The following is a 13,518-nucleotide window of genomic DNA, read 5'->3' on the forward strand; positions in this document are numbered from 1 at the left end:
TCATACAGTTTATTCAAAAATAGTTGACAACTAATTTGTATTGTCAGCTTATTTCGGTTCAAGCAAACATGTCCGACGCTTGGTAGACAGGACCTACTACTGCCCCGGGGCTCAACTAAACTGCGAGGAGATAAGTCATTATGTTTCATGGCTTGAGGATCTTAATACTGTCAAGACAAATTTTTTTCCTAAACTTAGAAATGTTAGTACTCAAAACGTGCGACCAATGGTGATCGTATTGAACTACGGTTACATCTATAATCAAAAGATGGTAAGATTTTAAATATTTGTCCTTAATTAGTGCATCTTTTGCATACATTATTTTTGAAGCTAAACTTTCATTGCTTAGTATATTAATTACTATAGGATGTTGTTCAACAGGGACTTCCGATGACAGCTCTGCCTCAGTGGATCGAGACAAAAGGTCGCATGTCAATGCTTAGCTTACGACCAAGATTTCCTACATTGCACATGAGTGCATTCAGGATTTCTAAAAGCGAAGAATGCTTAATAGTGAAAGATTGGAGCAAAATTGTTAACGATCGCAGAGAAGTACTAGGGGGCAGTAAGGAGAAGCGCAACCCAAGATTAGGAGACAGATTCATCTGCATGCTCCAGTATGATGAATCAGGAGAGCTATACATGTTCTATGCTATTCTACCTGAGAGGGAGCAGCAGGATCAGTAGCTACTACTTCATGCTTTTAATTAGTACTTGTCTCATGGATCCGTGTCCTGAACTTCGATGTTGGTGATGATTATGTTGAACTTGATGATATCTCTTTGCTTCTGTTACAAAGTGAATGTTTCCTCTTTAAGCTAGCCAACGTTGATGATGATTACATAGCTAGCGGTAATGATTATGATGATTAAATAGTGGTAATTAGACGACTACGATGATTTTTAGCTAGCTAGAGTTTATTTATTTATTAATATGCGATGATGATGATGATGATGACGACGACGACTACAACTCATTATAACGTAATACAATCCTAAATTAAATTGATAACACAAATTTAATTGAAAAATACAAAATAAAACAAAAACCCACAATTTAGTACCGGTTGGTTTTACCAACCGGTACTAAAGGGCTCCCGGCCCCCGGAGCTGGCTCGTGCCACGTGGTACCCCTTTAGCACCGGTTCGTGCTGAACCGGTACTAAAGGGGGGGGGGGGCTTTAGTGCCGGTTCCTGAACTGGCACTAAAGGGCCTTACGAACCGGTGCTATTGCCCGGTTCTGCACTAGTGAAACTATGATGAACCATTTTGTACATATAGGGAATGATTTTGTGAAATTCTTGCTTACATCGTCTTTGCTATTATCCTTCCCATAAATCTGGGCCACACTTTTCATATGGTGCGTGTATACTTAATCTGAACTATGATTTTAATTGTATATAGTAGATATATAGATAAGATTTCATGGGTTGCACCCACCACCTCATTATTAGAGTCAAGTTATGGGGATATGAGACAAACCTTCGTTCAAAGGAAATTTTGAATCGTATTTGTAAATCTGTCCGGAAGGAGTACTTATTGTAGTTGACAAAATTCTGGCTAATTAAACCCTTTAACAGGCGCGACAATAGCGCCTGCTCGCGCGTTCCACCTGTCCTGATTTACTGTGCCGATACTTTTTACCGGATAAGGTGGAAACGCAGGGAGCTAGCCCACGTGCCACGTTCCCTATTCGTTGCCTCCTCTCCCTCTCCATCTCCCTCTTCCTCGTCCGCCGCCGCCGCCGCCATTCACCACAGCCCTCCGCCACAGCCGCCGCCGCCGCCACCAGAGCCCACCCCAACAGCCTGCAACCCAGCCCTCTCTCCCTGCGCTCATATTATCCCCACCACCAGTGAGCTCATCCCCTTCACCTTGCCCCAGATCGAGCAGCAGGTTCGGATCCACGGCCACGACGGTGTGAGTGCCCCGATGTAGATTCAAGACGCTTGAGGTCGGTGCTCATTGCGGCTCTTACTCTCGTGCCGACGCCATGGACAAGGTGCCCTCTCCATCAATTTTGTTTTCGATTTGGAGTTGATTCTCTGTTCATGAAGCTCCTTTCTTCTCTGCTGCAGGAGAGCATCTCTCTCTTATCGTGAAGCAGCCCCAATCCTAGCCCTTCTTTGGCCATGGGGACTGAGCAGGCAGGAGGTACGAACCCCTCCTCGCCTCCCAAAACCAACTCCTGGGTGCGTTCTTCATCCCCTTAGGGTATCCCCAACGCTAGGCGCCAACCCTGGGCGCTAGGACTAAAATCCTATCCGATTAGTCCAGCCGTCATCACAACTCTCTATGTTCTAGAACAACAAACCAGCCCATTGTCTTGCTGGAAAGATGTGGCTTATAGACTTGGGGCCTTTGTTGATTGTTTGTTGGTGTTGGTGTGTGAGGCATTGGGTATGTCAGTAGCTTTGTATACATCATTCTACCTGAGGCTCATGCATTTTATTTCTGTAACATAGTGATGGTCTGTTTTAGTGTGTAAAATGGTACCCGTGCAATTTCCCATATGCATGTTTACCCTATAGTGTCCTTTTAGCATTAATGCATGGTGGTTACTTTCTCTCTCTAATGTTGTTTTAGTCATGTTATTTTGTTGTTGTTAGATATCCTGTTGATGACAGAGGAACAAGGATGACAATCATTCAGTACTTGAAGGACATATACAACTGCAATCTGCGTATTTTATTCAACTACATGATCAACCAACACTCTTTTCTATAGCATGGCAGCAGCTTTGGTTTCTGGCGCTCAATTCTCCATTGTAAGTGGAATGAGAACCCCAAATCCAGTTGTTAACGCAACTACAGCTGGTATGGCTTTTGCAGTATAGTTGTACATGTTTCCTACGAATGAAAACCATTTTGTTCCACTTGAATTATGTCTCTAGGTTTTAGCCTTTCACATCGCATTGCAACTTCACAGTTATATATCAGTATGATAGGGCAATCTATCCTCAGTTTATCCATTGTTGTTGTACTGCTCTAATTCTTATGGTCAATCTATCTCGATTTTAGGTTGGCAGAAATTCTCAAAGACAAAGACACACAATGAAGATATTAACTATTCTGAAATAATATGTTGAACCAATTAGGACTTCAAAACTATGAAAAGAATTTCAAGAAGGGTCTTCTGACTGATGAAACATTGCCTTTTAAAAATGAAAGGTACATGTTTTTAATATTCCATTGAGTTCCTGCAATTACCGAAAAGAATCAATCTTTTCTATAACAAAATGGCCATATGCTTACTGAAATTTACCATTCAATTGATGAAAAAATACATATGTCTTGCATTATCCTCCAGTGCAGTCAGAGTTATGAATATCCCCCTTGTTCCAAGGCTTGTCATACTTGATCACATTAAAAGATTTGGAATTATTGCATAAATTTCCAGTTTCTGGTGCATTAGTTTCCTTTATCTAATATCCCTTTTTTGCAATTTTGCAAAGAACCTGGGTTGATAAAATCAAATTGAAGTGATTGTTTGTCTGTTGGCACCAGTTTTTTCTCAAGTTACATAAACTATGTTCTGGGAAGTCCGTCCATTCTAGCTCTTAAATTTTGTAGATGTCTCTTACTTAGTTTGATGGTATGCACATAGTGTTTGATGTCGCTTGTGTTCAGGGTTTCTATTGGGTACATAAAAATAAAGGATGACGCATGACACATTTTAGGTGTACATTTATTTCATAGATTGAAAGACAGAGGTTTTTTTAGATGGAGATGTATTGGTGATGCGATCTCACTGGTTTGCTGCATCTGTAGTTAGAGAGTAGTCCGTGCCTCATCATCAGGCATCCTCTGGAGCTTCCCCGAGGTGACAAGTGCTTCCCACGGTGTCTCTCTCTGTTCTTATTGCTACTGCACACAAGCTACTGACCTTGCAGACCAGGACATACATCCTGGTGAGCTCCTTGGTCATCGACTGGTCCATCACCGAGGTATGTATTCACCACTGACTTCTCTCAGATCATATGCATGCTCCTTATAATCTAGGGATTATAGTTCTTCAGAATAACTGTATTATCGGGCCGTGAGGCACCGCTGTTGCTATAGTCTTTGCACAGAGTTAGAGAAAACATATGAGTTCGACAACTTGCGTTGAGGAAAACTGATGCAAGCGAAGTGTATATACGTCACCAGAAATTTCCAAAGCATCGGATGTTCTGAGATTGATCAGGTACAGTCAAAGAGAACATGGTCATCTGTGGTATGATTTGGCTTGGCTCACACACCCCAGGCTTTCACACGTGGAGGCCAAGCATCCAATTAACCTGACAAGGCTCAGTTCTGGCTAATATGCAACACATGGATGCAGATCAATTCAACTAAACACATGCTCCCTAAGCCTTGGAACTTGCGAGTGACAAGGAAACAGCTGCTGCCACCCTCGCTCCAGATCGAGCAGCAGGTCTGGGCCACAGCGGCGAGAGCGGCTCGATGTGCAGGTTCAAGCCGCGTGAAGAGGGAGGGGGTGCTCGCTATGGCTCTGACCATGGTGCCAACCCCATGGACAAGGTGCCCTCTCCGCCTCTCTCTTTGTTTTCAGTATGGAGTTGGTGACGTAATTATTGTGTGATTTAGATATCGATCTGACCTTGAGCTTGAAAATGTGTCCTTCAGGAAGCTACTGAATTAGGTAAGAAGGCCAAGGAATTGAAGAAGGCATCGGAAGCCCTTCACCAAGAAGAGAGAAGTGGGAACAAAGGCAGAAAATGGCGCAAAAACATGAAGGCTGTCGAGAAGGTATGCTTGTCCTTCAAACCGATGATATGCTTTGAATCTTTAATTGTATTCATATGAACCATTCTCTTTAATATATTGTACATCTTTCTGTGATGTTCTGTTATGCTATTAACTAATATTATGTTTAACTTTCCATCTTAATTATTAGCAGTTGTTACTTTTGGAAATTTACATGAATGCTCTAGAAGAGATGTAACTTGTGAATTCTTATATTCATTGTTTTTTATGGTTGTCACTTACTCTTGTCTTGACATCCATTATAGTGCAGGCTGAGGCTACCTGGGCTTTTACATTGCTTGATTACATTGGAAAACTCATATTCGGCATTGTTGGGTAAGTGTAAATATGTATCTGAACCGTACATTCATTCAGTCTAATGATTTGCAATTGGGTTCGTCTGACAATTATTTATAATCTTAGATTAATTGTATCGATTGCTTGGGTAGCACATATTATCATATAATTGTATCTTCTTTCCTGAATGAGATCTTCATAAAGCTGGACAGTGTTTGGGGTACATTTCTGATCCTTGATATTGTTCTCAACTTAACCAGTTATCCTCTCTGTGAATAAACTGATTAATCTTTTTTTGTGTAAACTGATTAATCTTTTGTTTTGTGTACCAGGTCTGCCTGGGACTGCTGCTTTTGCATTCTTCTGCTATCTCCTCATCGCAGTGATTGCTGGAGAAATGATGCTTGGCCTGAAATTAGTTTTCATCAGCATTCACCCAATGAAGTAGTTGACTCGTGCCATGACACTATTTTCTTTGCGCTGTCCTTTTTTGACATTTAATAAGAAACATTTAACTTGTTTCAGATGGGGAGGAACGCTGATGAACTCTTTTCTGTTTAATGTTGGACTGATCCTACTTTGTTCCATCAGGTATGCTACCGATGTCTTCTGTTAGAAGTCCATGTCTTACTGTAAGGGCAGCCCCAGTGCATGTAGCTCTTGCTTGCGCAGGGTCTGGGGAAGGGTCCGACCATGTCTTACTGTAACTTGCAATGAAATGTTTGAAGGCTGTAAATTTACAAGAATTAAAGAATGTAGTGGAGATACGTGGCAGATCTAAAGAAGTTGTTTCCACAAAGCATTAGGACAGTAGTTTCTGTTATTAGTCAGTAATAGTGAATACTTGGAAGTGCACATCCCTGAAGCATTGATTTAGCATGGGTATATAACTTGGGCCTGGGTCCAAATCCTCTGCTATAACTGTGCCATAGTTACGGTCACTGCTTCGTGGGTGAATAATGGCCTCTGTATGAACGCAAACTACTTGTTCTTTAAGAAGTCCTCTCTTGAATTTCCGTGCTTGTGTACTTAGCAATGTGTTTCAGTTCTGCGAGACAGCTTTTGCGTACTATGCACAAGCAACTACAGCTCAGGAGATTTTTGGCCACACGCTGCAGTCTCTTTGTGGAATTAATTAAGTATCTCTACAAGTAAGTCTTGAACCAGCATGCAGTCAGTAGAACTATCAACCTGAAGTTGTTGCTTGAACCATCATGGGTATCACTGTTGGCTGCTGGTACTTGGCTTATTCTTTATGCGAAGATAATAATTCGAAAATAACTGCCATTTTCTCTTAACCACTCTTTATTATTTGGTGCAGATTATATGATTATTAATGTAGACACATGCTACTTGTTTATTTTTTCGAGTGATGGTTGCTTAACCGAAATGTCTCAGCTCTTGTGAACATGCTAACATGTTACCTCTCTTCCCCAGATGGTGCAAGTACAAAAGGTGCAGAAGATTGTATGCCTGAGTGATGCTTGCTTAACCAAACTTAATTTCTTACTAAGATGGATTAAGCCTGAGTGGAGGTAGCAGTTGTGTGCAGGGTTGATGTGTACAAGCTAGAAGCTAAAATTTGAGTTGAGATGTGTTATTATTCATGCCTGCACTTTCTCAGATATTTTAGTCTATAGGAAGAATAATAGCAGAACCATTTCTTGTTGCCACACATTGAAGGAACCAACCGAAAATAACACTCGTGGTACAAACAAGAAAGTGGAAGGGGCGGGTCCCTCCAACGCTCCAACTTCCTCTCAGGAGGCGCGCCATGGGCGCGCCCCAACCCCTAGTGTACCACCAAATAGTGCAAGTATTGAATTCACGACTCTAGCTAGCTCATCCAAAACTCCGAATTAATGGAGAGACAAAGACAATATATGTTTCAGCACCGCCCTCATATCTAGGCTTTCTTTTAGTCCTTAGACATGAGATTGATGTAGGCCGCATAATCATTTCCTTTAGCATGATGTTAACATGGTCTTGAACTGGAGACCTATTGGCTCTAATTGGATATTGAATTCATGCTCCAGTCATGTCATCTGAACATATGAGCTGATGAAGAGAGGGCAGACAATATATTTAAACTGTAGCAAATTAAAATTGTTGCAAACCTGCTTTACATACGTAGGAGGTCAAGTGAGTGCTTATAAATACGTAAATTATTTGGTGCTAAGCTTAAGGTGGATTTCATAGCAACGACCTACAAACGTGATACAACCATGGATCGTATAGCTAGCAAATCGTTTCTAATATGTTTCTCATGATATCACCTAGCGAATTCTATGCTCAATGCGGCTTTCTTTTCAAGGCTGAAAACCCCGGTGGTGTCACTCTCAGATGACATGGAGCTCTCCATATCTTTGATAGTGAGGCTATGACACTCCAAAACCAACGGCTGCTGCACTTGGTCTGCCAATTGATGGAGCTCCTCAGCAACGCACCTCATCGCCGGCCTCCTATTCCCCGGCATAACTAAGCATCGAGTCGCCAGCTCTGCAGCCTGAACGGCCACTCCCATGCTAGCATCATCGACTATTTCCCTGTCAAAGAGTTGATGGAGCGTGCCATCCCCCATAGACTCTTGAACCATCACCATGAGGCTCTTCCGTTGCTTTGACAGCGGCTTCTTCCCGGTTAGGAGCTCCAGAAGGAGGACCCCAAAGCTGTAGACGTCGTTCTTGTCCGTGAGCTGGTACTCAAGCAGGTACTCTGGGTCAACGTAGCCCGGTGTGCCTCTGGCCACCACCTGGGTTTTCTCATCGATGGTGGAGCAGCCGAAGTCAGACACCTTGGCGACCCAGCCGTCACCGAGCAGGATGTTGGCGGGCTTCACGTCGCCGTGGAGTATCGGGTGCGCCAGCGAGTGCAGGTACGCCAGCGCTCCAGCGGCCTGCGCGGCGATCCTCAGACGGGTCCCCAGCATGGCGCGGCACGAGGTCGGCTGGCTATGCAGTAGCTCCAGCAGGGTTTTGTTCTGCACGTACTCGTAGACCAAGATAGGCACCTCGAACTGCAGGCAGCAACCGAGGAGCTTGACGATGTTGGGATGGTCGACGCGGCCGAGTATCACCAACTCCTGCACGAAGTCCTTCCTCTTGCTCTCGTCCACCTCCTTGCATCTTTTTACTGCCACAAGTGTGTCCTTGCCTTCGACGTCGAGGACCGCCTTGTACACGGTCCCCTGCCCTCCTTCCCCGATGATGTTCTCCTTGTCGAACCCGTTTGTTGCTGCATCGATCGCTCCTCTAGCATAGATGGTGAACCCGATGTTACGCTCTACCCCCATCATTTCTGACAGTATCTGGCCTCCGTGCTGTTGAAAGTATTCGTCACTCTGTCTAATCAGAGCTTGTCTTTTGATACTCCTTTTGTGACGGATGATTTCTACTGCGAGGATACAAACCAGGCCAACCAAAACAACGCCAAAGGCTCCTGAAGAGTAGATGCCACGGTTAGTCATCATTTCTCATTTGGGGTGAAAGATAACATGTTTTTTTATTTGACTAAAAGATTGAATTAATTTGCACTAACGTGAAATTAAAGACACTGCTGTGGTATAATGTTGATATATTGTGATTTGAGATGTGGACGTACCAATACCGAGTTTTTCTCCAAGACCAAATGTGCGGTTTCCCTCGCACGTCCCATTTTGGGCGTCGCCTTTGGTATGCTTGGGGCAACGACACTCGAATCCGCCAAGAAAATTTTGGCAAGTTCCAGGCACATTGCAAGGGTATTTCGCCAGGTCCATGCACTCGTTAATATCTGCCACCAAAGATCAAATTAATTATTTTTTATTGCCAATCATCTAGTTAGTATAGGTAAAAAAATGATAGGAAACAACACAAAGCTCTGTTATTTTCTGTAAAGATTTTTTTAATTTCCCCATCAACGGTATACTCCTACAAGATTGAGTAAGGATCTTTCACTTACATGTGTAATTAATCTTAGATTGCTAGATCTGATTGATAAGATAAGGCTGTTAATTTTTATCTAGATGAGGTGTGTGGCTAGCTCTCGTCTAGACGAGAATTAACTAAATCTCATCTAGGTGACATCAACACGGGATTTTGTTGTTGTTCCCTTTTCTCTTCTTCTTTCACTTATTTTTTGTGTCTTGATATTATTACTGTATTTCTTAAAAATGGTAAATATAGTTGCACACATTCGGTGGACGCACACCGCGGTTGCACGCGGCCAATGGACATGCAGTTGTGCACATCTGCTGCAGATTCGCAGCTATAGTTGCACGCAGATGCATGGGGTGCAACTGAAGTTGCACGTGGGCTGACGGACGTGCAAGTGTAGTTGCTTGCGCCATGGAAAAAGACAAAAAAATATCAAATAAATAAATAAATTGGTGGACGTTTAATGGCAATTACGCATCACCGATGGGCAAGCAGTTGTGCGCTCTAGACGGACGTGTAAGTATAGCCATGTGGAGTGTTGAAAGAATGAAACCGAAAACCGAAAATAAAAAACAGAATCAATCAAATGGAAAAATAAATCCACTGAAATCTACGCCGTAAATTCAAATGACAGAGAAGTAGATGATACTCTATTAACTCTCATATAGATATATAGATGAGTATTAGCCATATATATTGTTTTGAGTTTCTACGTACCTTTGCATCCGTGCTCTGGATCTTGCAGGTAAGGATTGCCTTGGAAGCCTTTGGAGCAGTTGCAGATGTAGCCTGGTCCATTCAGCGAGTCGAAGCACTCGCTGTGGTCACTGACACAGGCGTAGGACGAGTTCTTGCGCGCCGCGTCGCACCTCTCCTCTCCGACAACCCAATCCACCACCAGCGGCGCTACTCCGCCGTAGGTGGTGTTGAACCCCGGCAAGGTCGCGTAGGTCGTTTGGAAGGTGAAGTTGGACACGTCCATGAGCACGGCGTAGCTGCAGGGGCTGACGTCGTGGATCTCCGTGGTGTTGAAGGTGTAGGGGAAGCTCACCTCGTAGTACTGCAGCCCCCTGGGGATGGCAGTCTGGCAGCACCCTATCCCGGAGCAGGAGCCGTTGCTGAGGGCCGACCTCACATCGCCGTAGCCTCCCCGCTGGCACATGGCCACGCACCCACTCGTGTAATCGCCGGCTTGCTCGCCCATGATGTACGCCAGCGTTTGGCAGCCGATGACCGTGAACTTGTTGGTGTCGGCGAACCTGTAGGGCGTGCCCGTGAGGTTGAGCCCCCACGGGACGGGGTCCATGCCCTGGGTGGCGTTGTTGTAGCAGTAGGTGGAGATGCTCATCTTCATCCGGGCCTGACCCTGTTGCAGCGAGACGTCGACGACCTCCAGGTCATAATAAAATGGCGTGCGGCCACCATTAACCCCGGTCTCGTTGCAGGTCAGGCCGAAGCCAGGCATGGCACAGTTGTCGGGATCGGGCGATTCGGGCCCGGGCCCGACGATGCCGAACGGGTAAGGGATGTCTACGCCGCCGCATTCTCTCTGGCACCTGCTGCTAGGCCTAGGCGGTGCCGGCGGTGCTGCTCCAACTCCAAGCAGTGCTACGTCGAGGCAGAGCCATACTGCCAGTAGAGAAGCAGCTGCTGATCTGTGGGACGGCATGGAGTGGATGGAGGGCTTGCTTGCGTTGCTGCGCGCGTCGCTGGGGACGGCATGCTCTGGGTACGAGTTGTTTAAGTAGTAGTAATATGTAATGACCCAATCCAGCCGAGAGAAATGTCTAACAGCTCCCAAATGCCACTACACCCTCATCAACAGTAAATTCATAAAACATTAAAAAACTATCAAAAAAATCTGAAACTTTCAGGGATCAAAGATTATAAAAGGTTTGATGTTCCTGCAAAGTTTCAGCAACAAATAATCTTCGTGGAGCCCTCACAGAAAAAAACAAAATCATTGCTAAAAATGTACATAAACTTTGAACAATGATTTTGTTTTTTTTATTTGAGTGCTCTTCGAATGTTATTTTTAACTAAAACTTTGCAAGATCATCAAAAGTTTCATGATGTTTGATGTCCCAAAGTTTCAGATTTTTTTGATTGTTTTTGAATTTGTTTTGAATTTACTGTACATAGAGGGGGTAGGGCACCCGGATGCTGAAAATCCTGTCTCATCCAGCCGGCGGCCGATGATGACTTGGATGTGAGAAAAGTAAGCCTGTAGAGTATCGTATACTAGTATCATGCATATGATACTAGTGTATGATACTACCTCCCTAATTCACAGTACCATATGTTAGTAGTATCATGTATGTAGTACTTTACTTATTGTCATGCATGACACATAGTAGCATAACATTTAAACAGTATTATGATATGATACCCAATTCTCTCTTTCTTTATTTAATTTTATGACACCTCATCAAAATTGCCTAGTTAGTATGCATGATACTAGATATGACACTACCATTACAACCAGCCTAAGGGGAGAAAGTATGAGGTGATACCGAAGGTTACGTGCTCCCATGCATCACATGATATGAGACGACCTGGGTTGTTGGATATGAAATCCAAGGGTCACAGGACGAGCTCCGAGACTTGCACGTGAACATCAGATTTCTGGAGGTCTTTTCTAAAAAAATTCAGGAGCTTATGGTCTAACTTTTGGATTTCAGATCCAATGGGTCGCGTCATCTCGTATCATGGGAGCACCTAGCCTCCCGTGTCACCGGATACTCTCTCAAAGTAAACGGTGAATGAATGAATGAATGAATGAATGAATATTCCAATTACACTGGAGTAGCCAACAAAAGTTGTTCAAACCAGGCAACATCATGGCCTGAATATTCCAATGATACTGATGCAAGCCACTGGTATACTAGACGGTAGCACATGACTTCACTACTATAAGACAGTGTACTCCGTCAGTCTACTCCAGCTGGCCATGGAAGTACGTACGTGACTGCTTCCAGGTGTGCTGTTAAGTCATGCAAGCTATTGAAAATTTCAATCACAGTACGGTTGGGCCAGGGAAGCATCCATCAACGAAGGTGCATGGGAGAAATGTCACAAATGATCGATATCAACGCGGTTACAGTTACTGTCTTGCTAGCTAGCGCAGGTCTCCCGCGGGGACGCGGGCGACGACTCGCAGTCGTCCCTTCCTTTCCTTGCCTGGTCAAGCGGACTTGTCACGCACGGCCGCACGGCCCTTCCTCAAGTTTCCAGTCTGCTCAAGTGGGAGGAACTAGATAGACAATCAGACATCAATCATCAACTGTAAATCTTCAATAACAGTGATGCTATTTATATGGGGAGCTTGCTATATATAACGACTGTTGTGAGAATAGGGGAAGTGCCGAAGGATTTTGCGCCTATACTCCCAAAAGAAGACAAAGCCGCTGATGTCAGCAAGATTTAATCCTATTTCAAAAATGTAAACTGTTTCCTGATTCTTAATCCATTTTTACCATTAAATACCTCGTGACAAAAGTTAGTATGTACTCCCTCCGTTTCTAAATATTTGCTTTTTAGAGATTTCAACAAGTGACTATATATGAAGCAAAATGAGTGAATCTACACTCTAAAATATGTCTATATACATCCATATGTGGCAGTTCATTTGAAATCTCTAAAAAGACAACTATTTAGGAACGGAGGGAGTACATACGACTTTTCTTGGGGTCAAATGATAACAAGCTATGCAAGTTACCAAGCTCTTCACGCACAAGCTACCGGGCATGAAAAATGATTTTTTTTTGCAACATTTCAATGGTCTTTTCGGTCGAAAGTTATCATGCGGTACTGTTAGAGTTACCAATAATGTCCATATGTGTTACCGACAATCAGTGGTGGAGCTTGAAGCCCATTGTTGCACGGGCATGAAGGGTCAAACATAAGGAAATAGCCTGTTGCTGGTGTTCCAAGGCCTGAGAGTAAATGTATAGTGTACAAATTTTCAAATGCTGGCTGGCTGATACCTTCTAGATGTATCTATATATAGTTTTCTTATCCAATGATATAATTATAATTCAGTGTCACATGAAAATTTTCCTTTCTATTTTTGGACTTTTCAGATAAAACAAATTTCCAAGGACCAGAGAAACAGAGAAAATTATTTGAGGAAGTTTCGGGACAAGATGGAGTCGGAGGCCAAAAATCCTACACTTACGGACTACTCGCTACGGACTCGTCGTACGGACATACGTGTCCTCCCCCAGCTAAACTCTCTCTCCCTGATTTCCAGTGGGGGGCCCAACGTGACCCAATAAGATGAGGCCCGTAACTATAATTCGTAAGTTTCTTAACGTAACTCTAGCCAAAGCATTGGCCGATGGACCCAGGAGCCTCCCACCCCCATTGCCCACACGCCTCTAGGACGCGACCAGGAGGGGGTTGCGTGGTAGTAGTAGTACATACATCGATACATACACTTATATGTACAACTCTGCCACGTCTCACTCACGACATTACTGAAAAACTGGAACATGAGAACTGCAAGAACATCAACCCTAAATGACCATATAGCAAGACGATGGCACCAGTTTCAGGAG

General features: G+C 43.8%; 2 protein-coding genes across 14 annotated transcripts; one reads left to right on the forward strand and one right to left on the reverse strand.

The window, feature by feature from the left end:
- Positions 1 to 1,659: 1,659 nt before the first annotated feature.
- LOC125542253 (LIMR family protein Os06g0128200) lies at positions 1,660 to 6,720 on the forward strand. Of its 13 annotated transcripts, none has more exons than XM_087545838.1 (11): positions 1,662 to 2,192; positions 2,610 to 2,767; positions 3,021 to 3,170; positions 3,771 to 3,946; positions 4,062 to 4,185; positions 4,324 to 4,523; positions 4,629 to 4,751; positions 5,015 to 5,084; positions 5,378 to 5,489; positions 5,571 to 5,636; positions 6,483 to 6,720. In XM_087545838.1, the coding sequence occupies exons 6-11, from the start codon at positions 4,446 to 4,448 to the stop codon at positions 6,520 to 6,522; spliced, it is 489 nt and encodes a 162-aa protein (XP_087401964.1). In that variant the 5' UTR covers positions 1,662 to 2,192; positions 2,610 to 2,767; positions 3,021 to 3,170; positions 3,771 to 3,946; positions 4,062 to 4,185; positions 4,324 to 4,445; the 3' UTR covers positions 6,523 to 6,720. The 13 variants fall into 13 exon arrangements, 12 of the variants coding, with proteins under 12 accessions (XP_048561172.1, XP_087401964.1, XP_087401957.1 ...); XM_087545831.1 differs by having other exon boundaries at positions 1,662 to 2,002; positions 2,079 to 2,192; positions 3,771 to 4,185; XM_087545835.1 differs by having other exon boundaries at positions 1,662 to 2,002; positions 2,079 to 2,154; positions 3,771 to 4,185.
- Positions 6,721 to 7,302: 582 nt separating this feature from the next.
- LOC125542252 (wall-associated receptor kinase 2-like) lies at positions 7,303 to 10,691 on the reverse strand. The gene is made up of 3 exons (XM_048705213.2): positions 9,677 to 10,691; positions 8,646 to 8,816; positions 7,303 to 8,483 (listed from the first exon to the last, which is right to left on the reverse strand). Exons 1-3 carry the CDS (start codon positions 10,626 to 10,628, stop codon positions 7,318 to 7,320), a joined length of 2,289 nt encoding a protein of 762 aa, XP_048561170.2. The 5' UTR covers positions 10,629 to 10,691; the 3' UTR covers positions 7,303 to 7,317.
- Between the last annotated feature and the right edge of the window lie 2,827 nt (positions 10,692 to 13,518).

This window comes from Triticum urartu, chromosome 3A (genome assembly GCF_056163025.1).
Source record: "Triticum urartu cultivar PI428250 chromosome 3A, HENAU_Tu73, whole genome shotgun sequence".
NCBI lineage: Eukaryota > Viridiplantae > Streptophyta > Magnoliopsida > Poales > Poaceae > Triticum > Triticum urartu.

Coding starts and splice junctions, on each gene's coding strand:
- LOC125542252 (XM_048705213.2), bottom strand. CDS start 10,628: ATGCCGTCCCACAGATCAGCAGCTGCTTCTCTACTGGCAGTATGGCTC. Junction 8,817..9,676: donor TCCAGAGCACGGATGCAAAG/GTACGTAGAAAC, acceptor CTTTGGTGGCAG/ATATTAACGAGTGCATGGAC. Junction 8,484..8,645: donor TGGAGAAAAACTCGGTATTG/GTACGTCCACAT, acceptor TCTACTCTTCAG/GAGCCTTTGGCGTTGTTTTG.
- LOC125542253 (XM_087545833.1), top strand. CDS start 4,446: ATGTGCAGGTTCAAGCCGCGTGAAGAGGGAGGGGGTGCTCGCTATGGC. Junction 4,524..4,628: donor GTGCCAACCCCATGGACAAG/GTGCCCTCTCCG, acceptor TGTGTCCTTCAG/GAAGCTACTGAATTAGGTAA. Junction 5,490..5,570: donor ATCAGCATTCACCCAATGAA/GTAGTTGACTCG, acceptor AACTTGTTTCAG/ATGGGGAGGAACGCTGATGA.